The 27,322-nt window shown below is 38.6% G+C and overlaps 1 protein-coding gene across 2 annotated transcripts in view; it reads right to left on the reverse strand.

The window, feature by feature from the left end:
* The window catches only part of Nudt9 (nudix hydrolase 9), a 47,491-nt gene that overhangs the window by 11,680 nt on the left and 8,489 nt on the right, over window positions 1-27,322 (reverse strand). The window contains exons 2-6 of one of the 2 annotated variants that reach the window (XM_004661604.2): window positions 22,559-22,798; window positions 19,032-19,127; window positions 13,862-13,948; window positions 4,111-4,222; window positions 1,837-1,983 (exon numbers count right to left, since the gene is read on the reverse strand). In XM_004661604.2, coding sequence (XP_004661661.1) covers window positions 1,837-1,983; window positions 4,111-4,222; window positions 13,862-13,948; window positions 19,032-19,127; window positions 22,559-22,798 — 682 coding nt within the window. The remainder of the gene's footprint in view (window positions 1-1,836; window positions 1,984-4,110; window positions 4,223-13,861; window positions 13,949-19,031; window positions 19,128-22,558; window positions 22,799-27,322) is intronic. The other variant, XM_045143473.1, reaches the window with a different exon arrangement.

Genomic DNA, 27,322 nt, shown 5'->3' on the forward strand with positions numbered 1-27,322 from the left:
TGTCCACTCTCTGCTCATGCCATCATTTTTCCCTGCCATCATGGAGCTTCCCCTCGAGTTAGTAAGCCAAAATAAACCTCTTTTTCCCACAAGCTGCTCTTGATTGGGTGATTTCTACCAGCAATGCAAACCTGACTACAACCATTTTAATCTCATTCAATAGGCTGAGGAAAGCCAGCTGGGCTACATAGCAAGCTCTCAACCAACCTGGGCTACATGTCACATCCTTCTAAAATGAATTAAGAAATGAAAACACAGCAATCCAAATAAAAGCCAACAGAAAGAAAATCTCTTTTATTACCAGTACCCATATATTTATGAGGCATGTTCTTGATAATAGAGAACATACAGATATAGAAAAAGAAAAACTTGTAGAACATAATTTAAAAACAGAGACATCTGTTGAACAAGTATTCAGTGTACAAGAAAATAGTTTATCTGTCATAGGAGCTCATACCTAAAGAAAAACTAAGGAGCCAGGTGTGGTGGTGCACGCCTTTAATCCCAGCATTCAGGAGGCCGAGGTAGGAGGATCACTATGAGTTCGAGGCCACCCTGAAACTACAGAGTGAATTCCAGGTCAGTCTGGACTAGAGTGAAACCCTACCTTGAAAAACCAAAATTAAATAAATAAGTAAATACATATAAAGAATAAGGGAAAAGGGGGGGGCTGGAGAGATTGCCCAGTGGTTAAGGCACTTGCCTATAAACCCTGGATTTGATCTCCCAGTACCTATGTAAAGCCAGATGCAAAAAGTGGCACATGCATCTGAAGTTTGTTTGTAGCAGCAGGAGGTCCTGGTGTGCCCATTCTCATTCTCTCTGTCCTTGCAAATAAAAAAATATATGTTTAAAAAACAGAATAAGGAAAAAATAAGTGATCAAACTGACCAAAACTTGATCCATAAACCTTTAAGCAAAAACCAACATACAAAGGCTGAAGAGATGGGCCCTGCCAGACCAGGTTCAATTCCCCAGCACCCATGTAAAGTCAGACACACAATATGGCACTCATTTGCAGACAAGAGACCCTGTTACCCCACCCCCTACACACACTGATATGCATTCCCACATACATATAAGTAATTTTTTTCTGTTTTGTTTTTTTCAAGATAGTGTCTCACTCTAGCCCAGGCTGACCTGGAACTCGCTATGTAGTCTCAGGGTGGCCTCAAACTCATGGAGATCCTCCTAACTCTTCCTCCTGAGTGCTGGGATTAAAGGCGTGCACCACCACACTGGGCCTAAATAAGTTTTTGAATAATCTATTTATAGGGCTGGGGATGACTCAGCAGTTAAAGCCATTTACTTGCAAAGCCTAATAGCCAAGGTTTGATTCCCCAGTACCAATGTAAAACCAGGTGCACAAAGTGATGCATATGTCTATAGTTCATTTGCAGTGGCAGGAGGAAATGGTACACCTACACCCAATCTCTCTGCCTGCCTCTCTCTCTTTCATAAATAAATAAAAATATATATTTTTTAATTTACAGGGCTACAGAGGTGGCTCAACAGTTAAAGGTGCTTCCTTGCAAAGCCTGAAGGCCTGAGTTCAATTCCCCAGTACCACATAAAGCCAGATACATAAAGCGGCCCATGAGTCTGGAGTTCATTTGCAGTGGCATTAAGTCCTGGTATGGCCATTCATATTCATTAATTCTCATTCTCTCTCTCTGCTTGCAAATAAACAAAATTATTTAGTAAAAAAATTCTACTTAAGGTCTATACCTTAGGTTGTTGTTATGAATATATACTACAAATATAAAAGCAATCTATTTAGAAAGGATCTACTAGATTTCCAAGACTAAATCCTTTCTAGGAACCACCATTTCTTACCACTAGATGTTCTTGACTGAAGAGCTTGTGCAACTGTTCCTCTATTTCTCTCTTCTCAGCACTGGACTTCTGTAAGGAGTTGAGAGCTTCCTCACCAAATTCTCTTTTCAGTGTGGCACTAATCTTTTCTCCAGGGTCTACCATCCCCTAAAGTCACATCACACCAAAGAAAGTAATAAGCTTTGATTTATTCAACAAATGTTGAGGGGTGCAACAGAAACACTGTTCTATCTGACCACAGCAGTTATCCTCCTTCCCCCATGAGAAGCTCTCCTCTAAACCACTTGTTTCTAGCAGCAGTCAATAGCTCATGCATTTGGCCACAGTGATTGGTCAAGGGTTAGTCTGTGGCAACCTAAGCCAGTCACATTCATTTTCTAATATGTTCCAAACTCAAACTCAGAAGTGTGGAGAGTAACAAAATGATTCTTCCCCAATGTTCATTTCATTCCAGCCACGCTGACTTTTTCCATGTTCCTAGAATATACCAGACACACGCCCATCAGAGGGCCTTTGCATCTGCTCTTACCTTTAGCCAAGATGTTTTCCCCAGAAGCCACATGGCTCACTTAAATGTTATATTCTCCAAAGGCCTTCTCTAATTGCTAAGTGTCTAACATTGCAAATTCTCAAGCAACTCCGAATCTCCTGTCCTACTTTAGGTTTATTTCATATTTCTCACCTACTAACATACAGTACAGTTAACATATTTCTCTTATATTATCTGCCCCTCTCAGTGGAATATAAGTGCCAAAAGGCAAAGATACTTATATATTTTGCTCTGTTATATCCTCAATTTTTAAAATACTAAATGACAAGAAGCCCATACTCAAATTATAGTAAGTAGATGAACAACTCTCCAAATTATGTCAATGATAACTGTTGCTTCACTGACCAGAACTTCAAATGACTGAATGGGGAGGGCTCACTGTGTTAAAGGTGCTTACCATTAAACCTGACAAGAGTTCTAAACCCCATAACACATGTAAAGCTGGTCACAAAGAGAGCACATGCCTGTATCACAATGCACCCATGACAGTGGAAGGAGGAGTCAAGAGCATCCTATCTCCAAACAAGGTGGAAGGTGAGGCTGTCGTCTGTCCTCCACACTGTGCATATGCACTGTGGCATACATACCTGCATGCATGCACATGTGCGTGCACACACACAATACTTCAAATGCCAATAAAAATGGAAGACCCTCTGATGAAATTATTACTATGTTCTTAAAGTCAACATGATTAAAGTCTGATTGTTTGGCTCATAGAAATTAGCTTTATTAGAGCTGGCTAAAATCTTTAATTCCACTCCAGCTTATTCTACAAAGAAACAAAAAGCAGCATATTTATAGTCATCTTCATATCAAACTATATCCATTTCACAACAACTACAATTACAAAACCTCTACCACACATACATATTTTAAAGGTTACTTCAAATCTCTCACTGGAATAAATTCAACACAGGCCAATAAATGTACACTCTACTTCCTGATGATGATTTAAAATTTTTAAAACTTGGACTGGAGAGATGGTTTAGTGGTTAAGGCACTTGTCTACAAGCCTAAGGACTCAAGTTCAGTTCCTCAGTACCATGTAAGCCAGATGCACAAGGTGGTGCATGTGTCTGGAGTTCATTTTCAGTGGCTAGAGGACCTGGTGTACCCATTCTCTCTCTATCTTAAGCTGCCTCCTTCATTCTTTCCCTCTCAGTCATTCTCTTTCTCAAATAAATAAATAAAATATATTTTAAAATTTTTCTCACTATCTGCTTTTCTTTCTCTCTCTAAAACAAAAGATTAAAAAGTTTTAAACTACACATAACAATTTATAGTAAAAAGTACATTTTTATTATGCTTGACTTTAACAAAATTCAACAAATAGTGCTAAAAAAAAATACTGCTCTGAGTTTGGAATGGGTGTTTGGTGAGATCCCACACTGAGTGCTCACTATGTACCAGATGTTCACATGCTACCTTTGGGAGGTAAATATGGTAACCTGTATTTTAAAGGTGAGAGCCTGAACTCCATATCATCCAGCTATGGAAAGGCAAAACATGACCAAAAGTCCATGTCCTTTTCTAAGACGTTAGAATTACACTTAATTCTAATGGCTTTGTACTGTTCTAAATGTGTTACTGAGAGTGATACTTCGGGGGTGCTAACAGACAAACTAAAGTGGGGGGAAACGGGGGAGTAAAGAGCCGCACAACCTCAGAGTGGGCAAGGCAGTAAAAGCACGTCGGCATTGGGCTGACATAGCAGCAGTGCTTACCCCTGGGATTGCCCACTCTCCGCAGTCTTTCCTTTTTATGGCGACAAACTGTAAGATGCACTTCCCAGAAACAGGGTGTGTGATTTTATTTCCACTGCTATCCCGTTTCCACCTGTGAACAGCAATATAAGGTCATGACTGATGGAGGACTTAAGCCTGAGACAAAATTATACACGATATATATATATATATATATATATATATATATATATATATATATACACATACACATACACACACACACACACATACATATATACATATACATACATACACATACACACATACACACACACATATATATGTGTGCATATATATATATATATATATATATATATATATATATATAATTTGCAATGTTAGACACTTAGCAAATGTATATGTGTATGTGTGTATATATATATACATACATTTCCTAAAACCAGCTTGCTTTATTAAAAAAAAACTGGTTTTGTGTAATTAGAAATGCTCTATACTTAGCATTGTTACAATGATAATTCAGGACAATAATAGTTTTTACTATTTAACAGTACTGTCCAAAAAGTTGAAAGTAGAACATGACTTAAAGAAGGGTTGTGAAAGGTAGTTTTTCTCTTTTTCTATCCAAGGATTTATTTTAGAAATTGCAGTTGTGAAAAAGACCTGATAGGGCTGTGGAGATGGCTTAGCGGTTAAGTGCTTGCCTGTGAAGCCTAAGGACGCCAGTTCAAGGCTTGGTTCCCCAGGTCCCACGTTAGCCAGATGCACAAGGGGGCGCATGCATCTGGAGTTCGTTTGCAGAGGCTGGAAGCCCTGGCGCGCCCATTCTCTCTCTCTCCCTCTATCTGTCTTTCTCTCTGTGTCTGTCGCTCTCAAATAAATAAATTAAAAATTAAAAAAAAAAGACCTGGTAATGTTTGCATTTAATAGTTTACCCATGTTATCAAAACTGAGATTGTATGATAAGATTTCAGTTATATCTACTGTTTTTCAGTCATTTTAAAAAATATTTGTGGCTGGGTGTGGTGGCGCACGCCTTTAATCCCAGCACTCGGGAGGCAGAGGTAGGAGGAGCTCTGAGAGTTCGAGGCCACCCTGAGACTACATAGTGAATTCCAGGTCAGCCTGAGCCAGAGTGAGACCCTACCTCAAAAAACCAAAAAACAAAAAAATATTTGTGGGCTAGAGGGATGGCTTAGCAGTTAAGGTGTTTGCCTGCAAAGCCAAAGGACCCAGGTTCAATTCCCCAGGACCCAAGTTAGCCAGATGCACAAGGGGCACATGCGTCTGGAGTTCATCTGCAATGGCTGGAGGCCCTGGCACACCTATTCTGTGTGTGTGTGTGTGTGTGTGTGTGTGTGTGCGCGTGCGTGCATATACATACCTCTTTCTCTGTCAAATAAATAAAATTTTTAAATATACATATATTTGTGAGCAAAGAGACAGAGAGAGGATAGATGTATCAGGGCATCTTGACAATGTAAATGAACACCAGATATATGTACCACTTGATACATCTGCCTTTGTGCGTTTATGGGGGGAATAAAACCCAGGCCATCAAACTTTGTAAACAAGTTCCTTCAACCACTAAGCCATCACCCCAGCCTCTGTTTTTTAGTCTTTGTGCTTTTTTTTTTAGGTTATAAAACTTCATTTCATCCTGTATTTTAATTGTGTCTTAAGTTCAATTATATATTTCTGCAAAAAGATAGTAAGGCAACATTCACACTGGAATATGCCATTTCTAACCACATTCTCATTCCAGAAAGATCCTTTCCCCTTTCTAACTTCCATGTCAATGCTACCCTAATTTTGAAACTTTTCCTAAAAATAGTCTCTGAGATAAAGATAAAGATTTCAAACATCCAGTACCAATTCAAAAAAATAAACTCAGCTGGGCATGGTGACGCACGCCTTTAATCCCAGCACTCGGGAGGCAGAGGTAGGAGGATCACCGTGAGTTTGAGGCTACCCTGAAACTACATAGTGAATTCCAGGTCAGTCTGAGCTAGAGTGAGACCCTAACTAAAAAAGACAAAATAAACAAACTCTAGGACTAGGAAGATCATTCACCAACCAAGCCAGAGTATTCAAGCATGATCCCAAGACCCGTGTAAAAAGCCAGAAGCCCATCAACTTCTGCAATCCCAGCTGAAGCTGATGTTGATGTGAGAGGCAAAGGGAAAAAAAAATTCTGAAGGAGTGTGGCAAGCATAGCAAAGAACAGCAGAGCACGAAGAATCCAGAGAGAGAAACTGAGGTGGAAAGGTAGGGAATAACCTCCAAAAGTTGTCCTCTGACCTCCACTTAAGCACCTGCATTTATATACATATAAACATATATAAACATGAACACACGCACACAACTATAAACATATAAGGAACTGGAGAGATGGCTTAGTGGTTAAGCGCTTGCCTGTGAAGCCTGAGGACCTCGGTTCGAGGCTCGATTCCCCAGGACCCACATTAGCCAGATGCACAAGGGGCGCACACATCTGGAGTTCGTTGGCAGTGGCTGGAAGCCCTGGCGTGCCCATTCTCTCTCTCTCTCACTCTCTCTCTCTGCCTCTTTCACTCTCAATCTCTCTCATATAAATAAATAGATAAACAAAAAAAAAATAAAAAAAATAAACATACAGGTATCACTGAAAGAGACTCTAAACCACACTAGTTTATATGAGTATCCGAGTTTCTTTATAAAGTAGCTATCATATCGAACCTAATCCTAAAAGAACTCACGGTCTAAGCAAAGCTAGATATCTAAATGATAAATTATAAGACAGTTTGGTAAGTAAACAGACAAAAGAATAATTATACGATACTTGTTTTCCAGATGCCAGCAGAGGACTAACATGAGCAAGAAACAAAACAATGTGTACAGGAACTGAACATCTCTGTGGGTCTGGTACTATGGACATGAGAGGGAAAAGATGGGGATGAGATTAAAGAAGCACGCAAGTATGTTTGTATGACAGAATTCATCAAATTCTTGTGCTCAGAGAGCCAGAGAATAGTTTTAAGCAGGGTAAAGCCATGCCAATTTGCATTTTCAAAAGCTCCCTTTCTTTGACAAAGGCATAGAGATTCACTACAGGGAGTGAGACTACACACTGACAAGAAGCCCAGCCAATGGCTGCTTTCATGATCAGGGTAAATGATAATAAGGACGGGGCTAAAGGCAGAGACAATGAGAAATGAGAATAAGGAAAAACGAAAGGTTCAGGAATTTTTTTTTTTTTTTTTTTTTTTTTTGAGGTAGGGTCTCACTCTAGCTCAGGCTGACCTGGAATTCACTACGTAGTCTCAGGGTGACCTTAAACTCAAACTCAAACTCAAACTCACAGCAATCCTCCTACCTCCGCCTCCCAAGTGCTGGGATTAAAGGCATGCACCACCACGCCCGGCTGTATGGTTTTTGGGGGGTTTTTTTTGAGATAATATTTCCGTTATGTATATCAGGCTAGCCTTGAAATCACAATCACCATGCCTCAGCCTCCCAGGGACTGGAATTAGAGGCATCATGTCTTGCTTTCTTTTTCTATTTAAAAGCCACTACATAGCACTAATTACACACCTGGCACTGTTCCAAGTCCCTTACAGTACTTATATAAAACAATGCTATGAAGATGATGTATTATATTTTTACAGATATGAAAATGAGGCATAGCAACTCAGATAATTTGCCCATGACTGCAGTGTTGATAAAGGTATAACCAAGGTTTGAGTCTAACCAATGTGGACTCAAAATCTGTGCCTATAATCACTATTGCTATTGTCATAAACAGCTCCACAATGCTGGGATGAACATCCAAACCACACACTGTTGATGGGAGGAAGGGGTTTATTTCAAGTTTATAGATTCAGGGGAAGACCTGAGTCTGCAGGGGACACACATTCACATTCAAACCACATCTATCTACTACACAAATTAAAAAGCATCTATGTGATAGTGGCACACAGCCCACATGGGTAACCAACTGTTCTTGGACTAGACATGAGACCCACTCAGTGGGAGAGAACTCATATCTGGTACTGGGAAATAAGTCAGAATCCTATAGATAGAAAACTCATAGACCCCAGAGAGAATCTTCACTGCTATTTGGCTAAGAAGAGTGGGTATACATATCAAAAAGTCTCCTAAATAAGTGCTTACTCCTTTTAATAAAAGCTGCTCTCACTTTTGGTTGGAGAATCTGTTTTACCTTACAGATGGCAGAAATCACTGGGGGGGGGAGGGGCGTCCAAGATACATCAATACAACAAGAAAAAAAAAAAGGGGCAGACTGCCTACCATAAGATGGGTCACCTCCACCACATCTTTTGGGTCCAGGAGTCACTGCAGAGGAAGCTGGGACATGACCACTGCCCCCCTGCAAGGCTGAAAATCAGTTCCACAGAGAGGCAACAGACAGTGAAGTCACTCAAATCTCATCAAAACAGAAATCTAAAAGCTACAGAGAATTCAACGCTAAGTTGGATTTCTAACACACCAAATAAAGCTCAGGGATTGCAGAAGAAGGAGTCGAGAGACTGTAAGAGCAATAGGGAGTGTAGGATTACCCTGAGCACCCCCACATACAGAGGCTGACTGAGGCATTCAGGACCCCACAGTGAATACCAATAACACCACTGAGGATGGACCTCAATGAAATGTAGGTATAAGAGAGGGGATATGAATATAACCTTTTATAATAAATAAGATTTGGGATGGAGAGATGGCTTACAGGTTAAGGTGCTTGCCTGCGAAGCCTAAGAACCCATATTCTGCTCTCCAGATCCCATGTTAGCCAGACACAAAAAGGTGAGGCAAGCACAAGGTCACACATGCCCAATAGGTGGAGCAAATGTCTGGAGTTTGATTGCAGAGGCAGAGGCCCTGGCATGACAATTCTCTCTCTCTCCTTCCCTCCCTCCCTCCCTCCCTCTCTCTCTCTCTTTCTCTCTCTCTCCCTCTCTCTCTCAAAAAATTAAAAAAATAAAATTTAAGAGCCAGGCATGGTGATGCACACCTCTAATTCCAGCATTCAATAGGGAGAAGTAGGAGCAGTGCCATGAGTTCAAGGTCACCCTGACGCTACATAGTGAACTCCAGGTCAGCCTGGGCTAGAATGAGACTCTACCTCGAAAAAACAAAATAAATATATAAAATTTAATTTAAAAAAAAAACCAAAAGGGCTGGAGAAATTGCTCAGTGGTTAAAGCACTTGCCTGCAAAACCTAAGGACCCAGATTCAATTCTCCAGTACCCACATAAGCCAGATGCACAAGGTGGCGCATGTGTCTGGAGATCATTCGCAGTGGCTAGAGGCCCTGGTGTGCCCATTCTCTGTCTATCTGCTTTTTTCTTTCTCTCTCTCAAATAAATAAAGTAAAATAAAAAAAATTAAAGATTAAAAATTAGCCAGACTAATAAACTAAAATAAAAGCTAACAATGATAGAGCTAAATAAAATCTTTGGGTTTTATTCAATCTCTCTCTCTCTTTCTCTATCTCTCTCTCTCTCTCTCTCTCTCTGTGTGTGTGTGTGTGTGTGTGTGTGTGTGTGTATCTTTTTTTTTTCTTTTTTTGGTTTTTTGAGGTAGGGTTTCACTCTATCCCAGACTGACCTGGAATTCACTATGTAGTCTCAGGGTGACCTTGAACTCTTGGCAATCCACCTATCTCTACCTCCCAAGTGCTGGGATTAAAGGCATGCGCCACCACATCCAGCTATATTTACATTTTTATAATGCTTATATAATAGCAAAGTAACTGACAAGTAAAACGGTCATACAAGGACTATTAAGTTACTCCAGATTCCTTTTGCAGAATAATGATGGAGAGATAGCTCAGGAGTTAAAACGCTTGTCTGCAAAGCCTAACCACCTAGGTTCAAATCCCTGGCACCCATTTAAAGCCGGATATACAAAGTGGCACATGCATCTGGTTTATTTGCAGTGGCTAAAGGCCCTGATGCACCCATTCTCTTTCTCTTTCTCTTTCTCTTTCTCTCTCTCTCTCTCCCTCTCTCTATATTTCTTCTGTCTCTCTCTGCATATGTATATATGTATAAAATATCAATTTTTACATATGTATAAAAATGTCAAAATGAACCCCATTATTATGTATAATTAATACATGCTAATAAAACGCACAATTATTGCACTAGTAGATAGGAGAAGTAAAAAGGTAATAGACACACACATCTACAACATGCAAGGAGCAGGAAAACAAAACTTCAGTACACAATTTGTGTTCTCTAGGAACTGAGACAGTTAAGACCAAGAACACAGATACGAAGAGACAGATGCTGGGTGAGAAACAAGAGATGAAGAGCAACATGTCTTCCACATCCCAGCCACCCTCATCAATATCAGAAAGAAGCTGATATTGCCATTGTTATTTCTTATTTAAGATCCTAAGAAAATATTCACTCTCCTTAGCTCTTTTAAACCACCAAGATTCTAACAGAATTATAAATGGAAAACTGGGTAGGGTGGCAGGTAGATGAACAAAGGGTGGGTGGATGAACAGAAGGACAGAAGGGAAGAGAGGGCTGGAGAGATGGCTTAGCAGTTAAGCACTTGCCTGTGAAGCCTAAGGACCCCAGTTCAAGGCTCAATTTCCCAGGACCCACATTAGCCAGATGCACAAGGGGGCACACACATCTGGAGTTCGTTTGTAGTGGCTGGATGACCTGGTACGCCATTCTCTTTCTCTCTCTAACTGACTATCTCTCTGTCACTCTCAAATAAATAATTAAAAATAAACAAAAAATATTTTTAAAAAAACAGAAAGAAAGACAGGTAGAAATGGGAAGATAGATGTATAAAAGGTAAAATTTGCATGGGGAAGCAAAAGATCCCTTCCAGCATGAAATGTGAAGAGCCAGTAAGAGAACAAGGTGGAGTGAGTACTGCTGCTTCCTCCAGTAACTGGAAAATAAATAAGCATCCTTTCCAGCACTTAGTTATCAAAACCTTATGATACCTCAGAGCAAAGAAAAACAAAGTACACTTGAGGATAGGGAGATCCTGAAAAATAGCAAACTTTGAAAAATAACAACATTGATGGAATATGCAATATTTACATAACCACTTAAAAGTATTTAATTTCCTTCTTTAAGGAGGGAAAGTTACAGTTCTATGAGAGAGCTGATCAGTGAAGAAATCCTAAAAATAAAAAGGATAACGGAGAACACTAAAGACATATTATATTACTGTGATTGCTGTGGAAACAGCTGATATCTAAACATTATTCTCTACCCTCTTTACACTGAATACTGATTACCAAAAGAATCTTCGTACATGGTTTGGCTTACCAGACAAACCCTCCTCAAGAGCAAATTGCTTTCTCCTGTTCTGAAAACGTTAGCAATTGTGGTTCATATTTCTTACCTTTGATAGTTAATATTTTGTACCACAAAATTGTAGAATCTATTTGAAGATTATTTTATTACACACTGTTATATGAAAATCTTGTTTTATTCAATCTGGCCTTTTTATTTTTTATTTATTTTTATTTTTTTGTTTAGTTTTTATTTATTTGAGAGTGACAGACAGAGAGAGAAATAGCCAGGTAGAGAGAGCAAGAGAGAATGGGTGTGCCAGGGCTTCCAGCCACTGCAAACAAACTCTCTCCAGCCCAATCTGGCCTTTTTATCATCACCCAATACTCAAATACAGTCATCCGTGGTATTCACAGAGTACTGGTTCCAGGACCCACATGGATCCCAAAATCTGCAGATGCTCAAGTCTCCTGTATAAAATTGCTTAGTATTTGCATATAACCCACGCATATCCTCCTCTATATATTAAATCATCTGATGATTACTTATATACCTAACTCAATGCAAATGCTATGAAAGAATTTGTAATACATCATTATTTAGGAATTTAAGAGTAAGTTTGGGCTGGACAGATGGCTTAGCGGTTAAGCGCTTGCCTGTGAAGCCTAAGGACGCTGGTTCGAGGCTCGATTCCCCAGGACCCACGTTAGCCAGATGCACAAGGGGGCGCACGTGTCTGGAGTTCGTTTGCAGTAGCTGGAGACCCTGGTGCACTGTGCCCATTCTCTCTCTGTCTCTATCTGCCTTTCTCTCTCTGTCACTTTCAAATAAGTAAATAAATAAAAATAATTTTTAAAAAAAGAGTAAGTTTTATGTTCAGCTCCAATACAATTTTTCTTTTCAAATATTTTAATCCAAGGTTAATTGAATCTGCATATGTGAAATCTGAAGATATGAAGGAATGTCTATAGATATCGGTACTGCTACAAACCTTTCTCCTACACCTCTTCCTGTACAAATTCAAGTTTAGCTCAACTCTACATCTTTCTCTGATGTTTCAGTTTGCCATGGTTTTGCACACACTCAACCTTCTGATCTTGTAAAGCATCCAGCATCATTAATATCATAGTTACGCACAAAAATAATGGCATTTAAGTCAGTGGTAGACTCTATATATTCTTGTGTTCCCATATGGAGCTGAAAAATCCATTACCTAGCAACAAGTGACACTGTAACACACACATCCCTCATATTTGTGGTGATGCCTGCACAACAACCATACTACGCTATCAGCCATACAGAAGTATAGCACGTTGCAATTATGTACAGTACATAGGACGTGACATTAATAATAAATTGTTGCTTCCAGCTTAAATATTCACTGTGTCTATATGTGTATTGTCTACATATTAATAAAAGTAGACTATAAAATAGAATGCCATGTTACTCTAGCAACTGTCTCATATATCTTATGTGCAGTTAGTTTCATGATTATATCTCATGACCTCATGATTGAACTCTGACATCTACGTTTGTGTAAGTATATCTGAGATGGTTATACAGTGAGGAAATTGCCTAAAGACACATTTCTTAGAATATGTCTCCATCATCAAGAAATGCATGACTTAATTGATTTGACATGTAATTTTTTGTTTGCCTTTGTTGAGTAAGGGTCTCACTCTGTAGCCCAGACTGGCCTTGAACTCAGGGTACCCCTCCTGCTTCAGCCTCCTAAGTGCTAGGAGTACAAGCACGAGCAACCACGGCTGGCAACATGTTTTGTTTTTTAATTTCAAGTCATCCATCTTGCAAACAAAACCACAGCTCTTCAACAATAAGGAACCAAAATCTTTAATTCTTATCCTTTTTTATATCATCTGACATACCAATTCAACTCTGAAAAGAAAATGATGCTCAATAAACTGTTCAGATAATGCTTTAATACACTTCTACAAAATAAAAACATAGCTTTATTTATTTACTTAATTATTCGTCTACTTTTATTTGTTTTTTAATATTTTATTTATTTATTTATTGTGAGAAGAAAGGAAGGAAGGCAGGCAGGCAAAAATAAAGAGGCAGATAGAAAGAATAGGCATGCCAGGGCCTCCAGCCACTGCAAACAAACTCCAGACGCATGCGCCACCTTGTGCACGTGGCTTACATGAGGAATCAAACCTGGGTCCTTGGGCTTCGTGGGGAAGCAACTTAACCCCTAAGCCATATCTCCAGCCTAGGTTGCTTTTTGTTTGTTTGATTTTTTGTTTTGTTGTAACAGAACCACACTACAAAGCCAAGGTTGGCCACAAACTCATAGCAATTTTCCTGGCTCAGCCTCTCATGTACTGGGATTTCAAGTGTAAGCCACCTGGCTAAAACTACAATTTTACACTTAAATCACTATAATTTTACATAAAGTACCTGTATATATATAAACACACATACATAGCTCCAGTCTGTATTTTCCTGCTTGTTTGCTACTAAAGATGCTTTATTTGTTTCTTACCTGGTGATAATGGGGTCTGCAGCATGATTTGGACCCCATCTTCCCAAGAGCCCACGGCCAACCAGTCCTGTCCGCCCTGCAGGATTTCTGGGGGATGAGGAAGAATACAAAATCAATTGAATGTGCTCATCTTTTAAAACCTAACTTAATACAGCTCCAAAGAAAGTGCTATAAGCAATAACAGTGATGATATCAAGTAACATTACAAACAAACCAGCACTGTCACCTACGTGGCACCGACATCACAAACCTCATTGTTCTGTTAATTTAATTTTCCTTTTGTATCTGTCTTAAGCATTATGCTTAATTCATAAGGAGGATTTCATTTCCAACAGGGTTCTACACTATAAGAATTTATTTCAGCTTCAATTTATACTCTTGAATTTAAACTAGAACTTTTACTCAACACTTCTACTTTGTGTACATGACCATGAATTTCTACAATAATGTATCTTTCTGGATCCCACATTTCACTTTTTCTCTCTGTTGCCACTTTCCTGTTATACTTCCCACTATGTTATGCTTTTAAGTATATTTTCTCCTCAGAACCAGTAACATATAACTTGCAGCATAAAATGAGGCAAAATCACTTCTTATTTAACAGATTACAAGCAAGCTAATACCCAACTTTATAAAAATGCCAACTAATTTCTTAAAATTCCATGTCTTGGTAGTTAAAGCCTGTTACATACAGATATCATGGGACTGGAGAGACAGCTCAACAGTTAAGGCACTTGCCTGAAAAGCCTAACAACCTGGGTTCAATTCCACAGTACCCACATAAAGCCAGATGCACAAGATGGTGCATGCATCTGGAGTTTGTTTGCAGTGGCTGGAGGCTCTGACGCACCCATTCTCTCTCTTTCTCTCAGCTCCCTGCCTCTTTTTCTCTCAAATAAATAAAGATATCATGTATCAAAAAACGTCTTATCTATAATGTCACTTACTTAGTACTATATTTTTTGTCCTCTTAGTACATGAAAGCAAACAACAAAATTTTACTTGAAGTGATTTTATTATAGTCTTCCTTGTTACTTATTGTTTTGTACTAGACTCAGAAATATTGAGCAAGACAAGTAGAGACAGAAAGACATTTGGTCAACTACCTTTTTTTTCTTTTTCTAAACTCAAAGGAGGAGGAAGGGACCACCAAACATAGTATATTCCATGTAAATACTCTTCACAAAACAAATGATCAAGGAGAGAGAATGTTAGTTGGAGTAGATGATGGAGCCCATGACTGGTAAACGAAAACTGTGGAATAGACAAATGCACTGTCTTATAGCCTAGGAAGCAGAGAGGCTGTTGGGAGAGAGAAATGAAGCCAGTGGATAGACAAGGCAGAGAAAGATCCTAATGAATTTACCACTCAGCTTTTCCCTAAAACTATGTGCCTTCCTGCTCACCCACAATCCTATACTCTTAAACTTCATTTCATTTTCTCTGAGGAGAATTGCAAGTTTCTTGGCTGAAAGGAAGGAGCTAAGAACACAGTTTGCAACAACACTATAAAGTGATAACCATGACTATAATCCTTTGATTTTATTTCACGTAGAGTAATTTGTACACTTAGTCTTTACCGTCACATTGTCTCCTTAATAAAATGGACAACTAGCCACACTGCAGGTGAGTCTACCACCTTCTGGCACCCTCCTCAGTGTCATCTCCTAAGAGTTTCCTATCAGCCCGTGGCACCATGCCACCATGAGCCTACAGTAGTATAAAAAAGCTCCCTAGAAAGCCTTACCAATGGAATAGGCTATGTGGAGAACAGAATGTCAGGCTCAAGGACAAGATAAGGAAACCCAAAACCTATAAGTTAAAAAAAAAACACCTGTGAGCAGAAAATGAGAGACATCTGGGATACCATGAAAAGACTGAATCTAGGGCTGGAGAGATGGCTTAGCGGTTAAGCGCTTGCCTGTGAAGCCTAAGAACCCCGGTTCGAGGCTCGGTTCCCCAGGTCCCACGTTAGCCAGATGCACAAGGGGGCGCACGCGTCTGGAGTTCGTTTGCAGAGGCTGGAAGCCCTGTCGCGCCCATTCTCTCTCTCCCTCTATCTGTCTTTCTCTCTGTGTCTGTCGCTCTCAAATAAATAAATAAAAAATTTTTTAAAAAATTATTTAAAAAAAAAGACTGAATCTATGACTATTAGGCATAGAAGGAGAATAATCCTTGACCAAAGGAATACAAAATATTATCTTCAAAAAAAATTTTAGAAGAGGGCTGGAGAGATGGCTTAATGGTTAAGTGCTTGCCTGTGAAGGCTAAGGACCCCAGTTCGAGACTCGATTCTCCAGGGCCCACGTTAGCCAGATGCATAATGGGGCGCACACCTCTGGAGTTCGTCTGTAGTGGCCGGAAGTCCTGGTACGTCCATTCTCTCCCCCCACCCCCACCCCTCTCTCTCTCTCTCTCTCTCTTTCTCTCACTCTCTCTCTGTCACTCTCAAATAAATAAAAATAAACAAAAAAATAAATTAAAAAAATTTTAGAAGAAAATTTCATAAACTTAGAAAGGGCATGTTCAACCTGATATAAGCAGCATAGAAAACACAAAATAGACATGACCAGAAAAGACACTCCAAATGTGATATTACAGTCAAAACATAAAATACAAAGAAGATGCTATAATGAAAACTGAAAGAAACAACTTACAAAAAAATCAGAATGAGATCAAGTTTTTCAGTGGAAACTCTAAAGGCCAGATGATATTCCAAGTATTAAAAGACATCAAAAGATCGCACTGCCAATTCAGACTGCTACACCCAGAAAAATTTTTCCATGATAAAAGCAAACTAAATGACTTTAGTTTTGAGATAGTTTTGTTTGAGGCAGGATCTCATTCTAGCCCAGGCTAAACTGGAACCCTCTCTGTAGCCCCGGGCTGGTCCTGGACTCATGGCAATCCTCCTACCTCTACCTCCGCCTTCCCAGTACAGGGAGTAAAGGTGTGTGCCACCATGCCCAGCTTCTGAAGGACTTCAGGACCATTAAGCCATTTCTATAACAGATACTGGCACTTACAATACTTAGAACTGTAATGTCCTTTTGGTGGATTGTCTATTTGGCAATTGCTTTTCTTTTTGACTAGTTTTGGTTTGAAATCTATTTTGTGAGATCAGAATATCTTTTGCTATTCTTTCACCCTAAGGTGGTGTCTGTCGTTGAGAGTAAGGTGAATTTCGGGAAAGCAGCAAAATAATTGATCCTGTTTCCTGATCCAGTTTGTTAGTCTTTGTCTTTAATTGAAGAATTAAGACCATTAATATTCAGTTATTATTGAAAAGTGAGTTAAGTCTGTCATGTTGGAGATTTTGTGGTATTTGGCGTTTTCTTTGGTTTTCATTTGTTTGAACACTGATCTAGCATTGATTATTATTTTTTCCCTTTAGTATTTTGAATGCATTTATCCTTCTCTTTAATCTGAAGTATTCCTTCCAGCATCCTACAGCATGAGAGAAAAATTCTGCCATTTGACAAAGGGTTAGTACATAGACTACACAAAGGACTGAAATAATCTAAACTTATAAACACTAAGAAAATGAACAACTCAATCAAAAATTGGGTATGGAACTGAACAAACAGCTCTCAAAAGAAGAAATATAAATGGCTAATAAATATCTTTAAAGTGGGCTAGAAAGATGGTTTAGCAGTTAAGGCATTTGCCTGTGAGGCCTAAGGACCCAGGTTCGATTCCTCAGTACTCATATAAGCCAGATGTATAAATTGGCACATGCATCTGGAGTTCATTTACAGTGGCTGGAGGCCCTAGTGTACCCATTCTCTCTCTATCTGCCTCTTCCTCTCTGTCTTTTTCTCTCTCTCTCAAATAAATAAATAGATTAAATATTTTTTTAAATATCTTAGGAGGTGTTTAACACCCTTAACTAACAAGGACATAATTATGTAAATTAAAACTACTTGAAATTAGGCTTCTGGTCAGAATGGCTGGCATGAAAAATAAACGACAACAAATGCTCAGAGATTATGGGAAAAGAGATACCCTTACTCACTATCAGTAAGAATGAAATCTGGTGTAGTCATTATAGAAATCTGTACGGAGGTTTCTCAAAAAACTTAAAAAAAAAAATCTACCATATGACCCAGCTATAAAACCCTAAGTACTGGACACAGTATTTCAGAGATACTTGTTCACTGCTGCTCTATTCACAATATATAGGAAATGGAATCAGTCTAAATGTCCATCAACTGATAAATGGATATGAAGATGTGGAACATATACACAATATAGGTTTATTCAACTACAGAGAAAAAAATAAGCCAGGTATGGTGGCTCATACCTTTAATCCAAGTATTAGGGAGGCAGAGGTAGGAGGATGGCCTTGAGTTTAAGGCCACCCTGAGATTACATAGTGAACTACAGGTCAGCCTGGGCTAGAGCAAGACCCTACCTTGAAACCAACAACCCCCTCACAAAAAATAAATAATACAAAACTTGCAGAAAAATGAGTGGAACTGGAAAAGGTCATAACCTAGGTTCAAAATCTCAAACACCACACAGTCTCTCTTCTGTGCAGAACCTAGCTTCAAATATCAAGATTAATTAATATAAACCAAGAAGCTAGAAGAGGGTCATGATGGTTATGTAGGAGCACAGCAGGATGTATGGGACTCAAAAGTAGAGAGGGTAATAGTGGGAAGAAAAAGGTGTAAACAGGAATAGTGGTGACAGGCTGAAGGAGGAATGGAGGTGGTGGGAAGATAAACCAAAACTAAGGACATGTGGATAAGCCATATGGAAATGTATTTGGCAAGCTAACTTAAAATATAACTTTTTTAAAAAACAAAGGAACCTGTAAGTTACCCTCTCTCTCATTGATTGTCAAAAGACAGAACCGAAAACAGCTTATGGAAGCAAGGGGTTTATTTTCAGCTTATAGTCTGAAGGGGAAGTTTGATCATGGCAGAGAAAGCATGACAGAGCAAACACTTAATGTCACATTTTGTCACATCAGCAACAACAGTAACTAGCTATGTCTATAAAATGTAACTAAAAATGTTCACCAGCCTAGAGCCCTGTTAAGATTTAATTAGTTTACACATATAAAGTCCTATACAATGTCTAGCATATACAATTATACAATGAATGCTATCTTTCTACCTTCTGAATACCTATTGTTATAAGACGGTTCAGTCCCAGTACCTACCGAGGTCTTCCGTTTTCAATCTCATACAGTCCATTCTGGCTCTTTCTCTCAACATGTCCATCTTTTTCATTAAACTTAGGAGAAAAGTTACTTTCACTGTAATGAGAATGACAATGAAAAGTAAAAAATTATGATTAAATTCTACGCCTATAATACCAATTTAGGTGGCTAGGGCAAGATATCATGAATTTAAGGCCAGCCTAGGCTGCATGAAATCCTCTCTAAAAAAATTTTCATAAATAAATAAAAAAAGAAATGTATTTAATCTTCTTCTATTTATATAACACCCCTATGAATGATGCATAATGTTTAAGTACAATGGATGTCCACATATGCATATCCTCTAAAATGGAAGAGAAGGAGTGTATCTAAACCTAGTAATTTCTCCATAGGTTTCATTATGATTAGTAATCTAAATATTATCGCTAAGTTGCAAACATTACTTTTGAATAAAGGAAACTAGAAGTCAAAATCAAACCACGGAAATAAGTTTTGGTGAAGTTTAAGAGCCCATTGAACCAAGATTAGATCTATACAGTTAGAAAACATCTAGTTAATATTTTATTTATTTATTTAAGAGAGAGAAAGAGGCATATAGGGAGAGAGAATGGCCATTCCAGGACCTATAGGCATGGAAAATGAACTCCAGATACATGCGCCACCTTGTGCACCTGGCTTACATGGGTACTAGAGAATCAAGTCTGGTTCCTTTGGCTTCACAGGCAAGTGCCTTAACCACTAAGACATCTCTCCAGTTCCTAGAAAACTTTTTTATTCAAGTTCTTAATATACCTTGAGACAAACATAAATTATAATGTATATGCCCAATGAATCAAACCTGTCCTAAAGCCAAGATTGCAGTTTAGCAAAGTAGTTGAGAGTTAGCTCAGGGATCCATCTTAGTCACAGTCTAAGCTAGAGTACCTGCTAGGTCAGTAAACATCAGCAAAGACAAACATCTAAGCTTCCATTTTGTTGCCTTTTAAATTGACATATAATCACTAAACATATAACCAGGGTACAGTGTGATGATCCATCATTGTGATGATCAAAGTAGGCATTAGCATTTCTATCTTCTTAAACATTTTCATCTCTGTGTCAGGGACCTCCAAATTTCTCTCTTCTAGTTCTTTATGAAATGTGTAGCACTGTTGTGAATAAGCCAGCTCACAATATGATAGATCAACATATAAGTATCTATATTTTGATACCTACCAGTTATCTACTCTCCCACTGACCTTCCCAATCACCACTGACCACTCTTCTAGTCTCTGTTTCAATGACATCAACATTTTAAACTTCAGCTTAAGAGTGAAAATGTGGCTTTTGTCTTTCTGCAATTTTTTCTATAGTGATAACTTTGTCTGCCTTCCAAATTGTTAGGATAAAATACTATTTATAAACAGCATGTTTTATCACGCCTACTTCACAGTTAATGCACAAAACACTTCCATCATCACTCCTCAATATATCTTATGGAATCTAAAACTGATCTCATAGAAGTTGAGGTCAGAATAGAGGTTACCAGAGCTGGGAAGAGTACAGCACAGGGATAGGGGAAAGGTTGATCAATGGGTACTAAGTTACATTTAGACAAGAATAAGTTCTGGTGTGTTAGAAAAAAAAAGATTTTTAATATAAAGAGGCAGGTATACTTAATCTGATTTAAATGTACACATATAGGGCAGGAAGGATGACTGAGCTTTTAAACGTAATTGCTTGCAAATCTGCCAGCCTGGATTCAATTCTCCAGCACACATGTAAAACCAAATGTTAAAGTGATACCCACATCTGGCATTTGTTTTGCAGTAGCAAGAGACTCTGACACAATCCCCAACCATACATACACATAACTACACAAATAATTTTTTTAATGAAAATACATCAAGCATAACATACTACATCAATATATACAGTTTTATGTCTATGTATAAGCTAAAAACATGAGCTTAGATTGGAAATGTACCTCAATGGTAGAGCAATGCCCAGAACCAACAAAATGAAGTAAAATAGTCAAAATTAATTTAATGAATGACTATTTTTAAAAATAAAAAACTTGGAGGAGTGCTCAGCACTGAAATATCTCTATCACATCTTCTAAGGCTCAGGTTCCATTGGAGAAGAGGTAGCAGAAAGAATGTAAGATCCAAAGGAAGGGTAAGACTCCTTACAACATGTTCCTCCAGACACAAAATGGCCTGGCTATCCATGAGCTCACAGTGCCTGACACTATCTGCACAAGACTATCATAATAGGAGGAAAAGATATGACATCAAAATATGAGAGAGACTGAGAGGGGGGAATGGGTACGATGGAGAGAGGAGTTTCAAAGGAGAAAGTGGGGGATGGAGGGGATTACCATGGGATATTGTCTACAATTATGAAAGATGTCAATAAAAAAATAAATTAAAAAATAATAAAAATAGATAACTCATGCTGGAAGGATGGTTTAGCAGTTAAGGCACTTGCCCACAAAGCCAAAGGACCCATGTTTAATTCCCTAGGACCCACATAAGACAGATGCACAAGGTAGCACATGTGTCTGGAGTTTGTTTGCAGTGGCCAGAGGCCCTGGCATACCCATTCTCTCTGTCTGTCTGTCTGTGTCTGTCTCTGTCTCTGTCTCTCTCTCTCTCTCTCTCTCTCTCTCTCTCTCTCTCTCTCTTTCTCTTTCAAGTAAGTAAATAAATAAATAAATAAAATTATTTTTAAAAAACTCTACCATTGTACTTATAAACATGAAGGTGGGCAAAATAGAAAGGTGTTAGTGAAAATATACAAGGCCTAATATAGCTTGGTAAACTTAGTTGTTAATATTATATTGTATACTTGAAACTTTCTGAACTAGATCTCAGATGTTCTCACCACAAGAAAAAGTAACTGAGAGTGTAACAGCTATGTTAATTATTTTTGTTGTGGTAATCACAATATATACATGCATCAAACCATGAAATTGTACACCTTAAGTATATGTAATTTTTATTCATCAATTATACTTTGATAAAGGTAGAAAGAAAATACAAGAACACAACATAAAGTGTTTACCAACCTAGCATCTCTATCAACACCATTAAAGCATTTTATGCCCCCTTTTCCCACACTTTTACTATCCTTTTCCTATCTTTTTATACTAATTTAATTTCTCATCACCCTGTTCGTAGCAATCTGGCAAAAAAATTTTAAATATTTTCTGTACTTTAAATACAATTCTAGCTACATTGGAAAATAACACAATGATGTATTATTGATAAGCTAAGCAGAACATGTGAAAACAGATATTACCAGCTGTAATTTCAAAGAAAACAGCAATAATTCAAACAAAAATGAATTTGCCTATTTGAAAGGAATCTCATAAAACTCCCTAAAGAATAAACAGACATGAAAGGTTTAGTTGTGGCAATACTCGTTATGAAAACTGATTCATAACAAAACTAAGAATATGATTTTCAAGTGTCAAAAAAATAATATAAAAATACATGACCACCTGTTAAAGTATATACCCAACTAATACCAGCTTATTTGCTCACCTGATTTGAGGATCTGCCCACCTGGGCCCAGCCAAAACAGAGACTGCAGTGTACTCCACGGGGTTATAGTCTTGCCACTCAACAACCCAGCCTACTTTCTCATTAGGTACCTGGCTTCGTTCAACCTTGGAACCTGGGTAAGGAGATGTCCGAGCCTTGTTGTGGGAATTGTCTTTGGCACCATTACAGCCAGACATGTTGTCACCGTTGAGGTGGGACCCACAAGATGAAAATGAATTTCTAGGGAGAAATAAAGGAAAAGCATTTTATAGAAACAACAAAAGTATATTACAGAACCTAATCAAAAACTCAGAAAACATTTTTTTACTCTTAAAAACTTTTTAAAGGGCTGGAGACATGTCTCAGCATTAAACATGCTGGCATGCAAACTCTACCAACTCAGGTTCAATTCCCCAATACCCACATAAAGCTAGATACACAAAATGGCACATGTGACTGGAGTTCATTTGTAGCATCAGAAGATCCTGGTATGCTCAGGCTAATTCTCTCCACACCCCCCATGTGTTTTCTCTCTCAAATATATAAATTTTTTTTTAACTTTTAAAAATCAGAAAGTTCAAGCTTGGTGCATATGACACATTTTCAAGGATTTTTAAATTTAGCTATATCATATTCACTGGAACCTAATGAATAAATTTATTTTAGTTGAAGAAAAAAAGAATAGAATTTTACTTGTGTGTTACCTGTTGAGAAAGGGAAGCTTGTTATGAAAATTCAACCACAAAAACAAATACAAAAAAAAGCTGTTTAAATCTAAGCAAAGGAATACTTAACATAACACCATCTCTAATCTAACATACATGTATAAAACGAATGGCAAAAATAGCACAAAGTGGGCTTGAGATGTAGCTCAGTGGCAAGAGTGCTTGCCTAGTATGCATGAGGTCACTGGTTCAATCCTCAGCACTACAAAAATAAGTAAAAATAGCAAAAGGAAGAATGGGAAAATGGAAATATATAGTTATAACAGCCTTACATTAAAGATGAAGTAATTAATATAATATTTGAAGGCTATCTCTATAAATGTTAAACTTTAGAGCAATATTTAAAGTAAGAGGTATGAAATAATTGGATAACATATGCAAAAAAGTAATAACAAAGCCTTCACACTAATTTCACAATATATAAAAAATGTTCATGTTTACTCATGACTTTAAAACTTAAGTTACATCTCATTATTCTTAAATAAAAACCACTGATAACCCTTAATTAGTGCATGTCAAGTACAAATGATTCTGAGGAGAAGTAAAATACCCTCAACCTAGCAGAAAATTGGCCTTTCTTGAAACAAACGGTTGATAAGTAAACACTAACGTAGCCAGGTGGAAGGATAAATCAGCATCATGTGCCTCCTGACATATACAGAAGTCACCTATGAGATATTCCTACCAACAACACGTGGCCCATATGTGGACATGAGGAAATGTAGAAGCAATCTATACTCTTCAAATTGAAGGCGTGAAAGGCAAAGGTGAAGTGCTCTTCCACAGAGAAAAATTGAAGGGACAGCATGACTACATGCAGTCAATCATCCTGGGCTGGTTCCTGAACCATAAGGAAAGAAACAAGACACTGCAGGACAGGTAGTAACACTTGAATAGAGCTCTACAAATTTTTTTAACTTTTTAAAAATTTACTGGAGAGAGAAGCAGAAAGAATGGGCATGCCAAGGCCTTTAGCTGCTACAACAAATTCCAAATGCATACTCCCCCTTGTGCACATGTGTGACAGTACACGTTTATATCACTGTGTGACTGCCTTACATGGGACATGGAGATTCAAACAGGAGTTCTTAGGCTTCACAATCAAGCATCTTAACCACTAAGCCATCTCTCCAGTCTGGAAATAACTTTTTAATAACTTTTAAAAAAATTTGTTGTTGTTTTGTTGTGTTTAAGTATCTGCTTAAAAGTATAACAACATAAAAGTCTAGAAGACATAACATCACTGGTAAATTCTACTAAACATTTATTTAAGAAAAATCAAAATCAGTCCTCTTTAAATTCTTCAAATTAAATAAATAAATAAATAGGATGGAATATTTCCATACTCTTTTTTTTTTCTCAATTAAACATTTTCCATGATTATAAAAAATATCCCATGGTAAAACCCCCTCCCCCACTTTTCCCCTTTGAAATTCCCTTCTCTATCACATCCACTCCCCATTTCAATAAGTCTCTCCTCTATTTGGATGCCATGATCCTTCCCTCCTCTTATGATGGTCTTGTGTAGGTAGTGTCAGGCATATTCAATAAGACCAGCATTATTTGGCTACCAAAAGTAGACTGTCACTATAAGAAAATGACAAACTCACTATCCTTGATGAACACTAGTATTTTTTTAAAGTAAGTATTAAAACAGTACTCTACAGCACATTAACAAGATTATACATCATGACCAAGATAAAGTTAACTGCTGAAATGTAAGGATGGTTTCATATACCAAAAAAAATAAAAATCAAACTATGTAATATACCACGTGTGGTGGTTTGATTCAGGTGTCCCTCATAAACTTAGGTGTTCTAAATGCTAGGGTTACAGCTGATGGAGATATGGGAATTAACACCTCCTGGAGGGAGTGTATTGTTGGGGTGGGCTTTTGGGTAATAGAGCCAGTTTTTCCTTGCCAGTGTTTGACATACTCTCCTGTTGCTGTTGTCCACCTTATGATGTCCACCCTCTGCTCATGCCATCATTTTCCCCTGATATCACATCACTTCCCCTCGACTCTATAAGCCAAAATAAACCTTTTTCCCACAAGCTGCTCTTGGTCAGGTGATTTCGGCCAGCAATGCAAACAGTAAAGTTGGTAGTAAGAGTAAGGTTGCTGCTAGCCACCTGAATGTGTAGCTTTGGACTTTTGAAGCTGGTTTTCAAGAGGAATGTGAAAAGATTTGAAATGTTGGCCTAAGAGATGCCTTGCAGTGCTCTAAGTAGAGCTTGATGAACCAATCTGGTCAGAGTTGAAAAACCTGAATACAGGGCTGGAGAGATGGTTTAGCGGTTAAGCGCTTGCCTGTGAAGCCTAAGGATCCCGGTTCCAGGCTCGGTTCCCCAGGTCCCACGTTAGCCAGATGCACAAGGGGCGCACGCGTCTGGAGTTTGTTTGCAGAGGCTGGAAGCCCTGGCGCGCCCATTCTCTCTCCTCTATCTGTCTTTCTCTCTGTGTCTGTCGCTCTCAAATAAATAAACAAAAAATTTAAAAAAAAAAAAACCTGAATACAGTAAGAACTATGGACTGTGAGGTTTGGCTTGTGAGGGTGAGAAAGAGCTTTGCCTGGACTGGTCTAGAAGCAGTTTGTGTGAGAATCTTGCTTTTAGGCCCATGTCCTGAGAAGTTGTGTAGGGTTGCTTTGCATACAAATGAACTGGTGAGAACAGACGGATATGGCACAGAAAAAAAAAAATCTTTAGATGAATTGCTGCCTGTTCATCTACAATTGAGAGATTACAACCTTTGAGACTGGGCCAGCTAACCTGCACTGGGGCAACAGGAAGAATGTAGACTCTTTTGAAGGGGCCTGAGTACTCAAGGAGTGTTCTGTTCTTCAAAGTATGCTTTATTCCCCACCCCCCATGTACCCTAGATTAACAAACTGGCACTCTACCTGGTATTATGGAGTACAAGAAATGCAAAAAACAGTGGGTCTTTGAATTTGCAACACAGTCTTGTGTTTTGGAAATGGCCATGGCAGTGTGAAGCAGGTTTGCTAGATGCCTGGAGACCCCATGGAGCCATAAGGATGGACTGTGGGTTGCAGTGGAGACCCAGTGGAGATGCCAGGACCACGAGATGGCTGCTAAGGAGAGCTGCTGGCTCCGGATGAAGTTTTCCAAGACTGTGAGTAGCCTAGCTAGAGGGCGGAATTGGAATTCCAGAGACTTGCTGCTTATTAGAATTATCATTGGTCCTGGGAGATTTGACACCGACTTCTAGGTGTTGGACTCGGAGCTACAGAGGTTTGATGTTTGCGCTGCTTAGTTTTTTTGTTTTGTTTTGTTTTTCAAGGTAGGGTCTACTCTGGCCCAGGCTGACCTGGAATTCACTATGTAGTCTCAGAGTGGCCTCGATCTCACGGCGGTCCTCCTACCTCTACCTCCTGAGTACTGGGATTAAAGGCGTGCACCACCATGCCCAGCTTCTATTTAAATCTTGTATTGGTTGAATATTACTTTGGTATGTCCAATGCCATCTTTTGCAGTATAAATGTTTAATTCTGTGAGTTTGGGGGGTGAATTTTTTAGGACTATGGCTCAGTTAAAAGACCTTAAATTATGGGGATGTTTGAACATCATTAGGGTTGATAAAATTATAGGGACTTTTAAAGTTGGATGAATGCATTATATTTTATGCCATGTATGGTTATCAGTTTATGGGGGCCCGGGATAGAATGTGGTGGTTTGATTCAGGGGTCCCTCATAAACTTAGGTGTTTTGAATGCTAGGTTCTCAGCAGACAGAGATTTGGAAATTAATGCCTCTTGGAGGCAGTGTATTGTTGGGGGTGGGCTTATGAATATTATAGCCAGTTTGCCCATGCAAGTGTTTGACACACTCTCCTGTTGCTATTGTCTACCTCATATTGGCCAGGAGGTAATGTTCACCCTCTGCTCATGCCATCATTTTCCCCTGACATCATGGAGCTTCCCTTTGAGTCTGTAAGTCAAAATCCTTATTCCCACAAGCTGCTCTTGGTCAGGTGATTTCTGCCAGCAATAGGAACCTGACTGTAACAATATGTAAA

Source organism: Jaculus jaculus, chromosome 2, assembly GCF_020740685.1.
Source record: "Jaculus jaculus isolate mJacJac1 chromosome 2, mJacJac1.mat.Y.cur, whole genome shotgun sequence".
Classification (NCBI taxonomy): Eukaryota; Metazoa; Chordata; class Mammalia; order Rodentia; family Dipodidae; genus Jaculus; species Jaculus jaculus.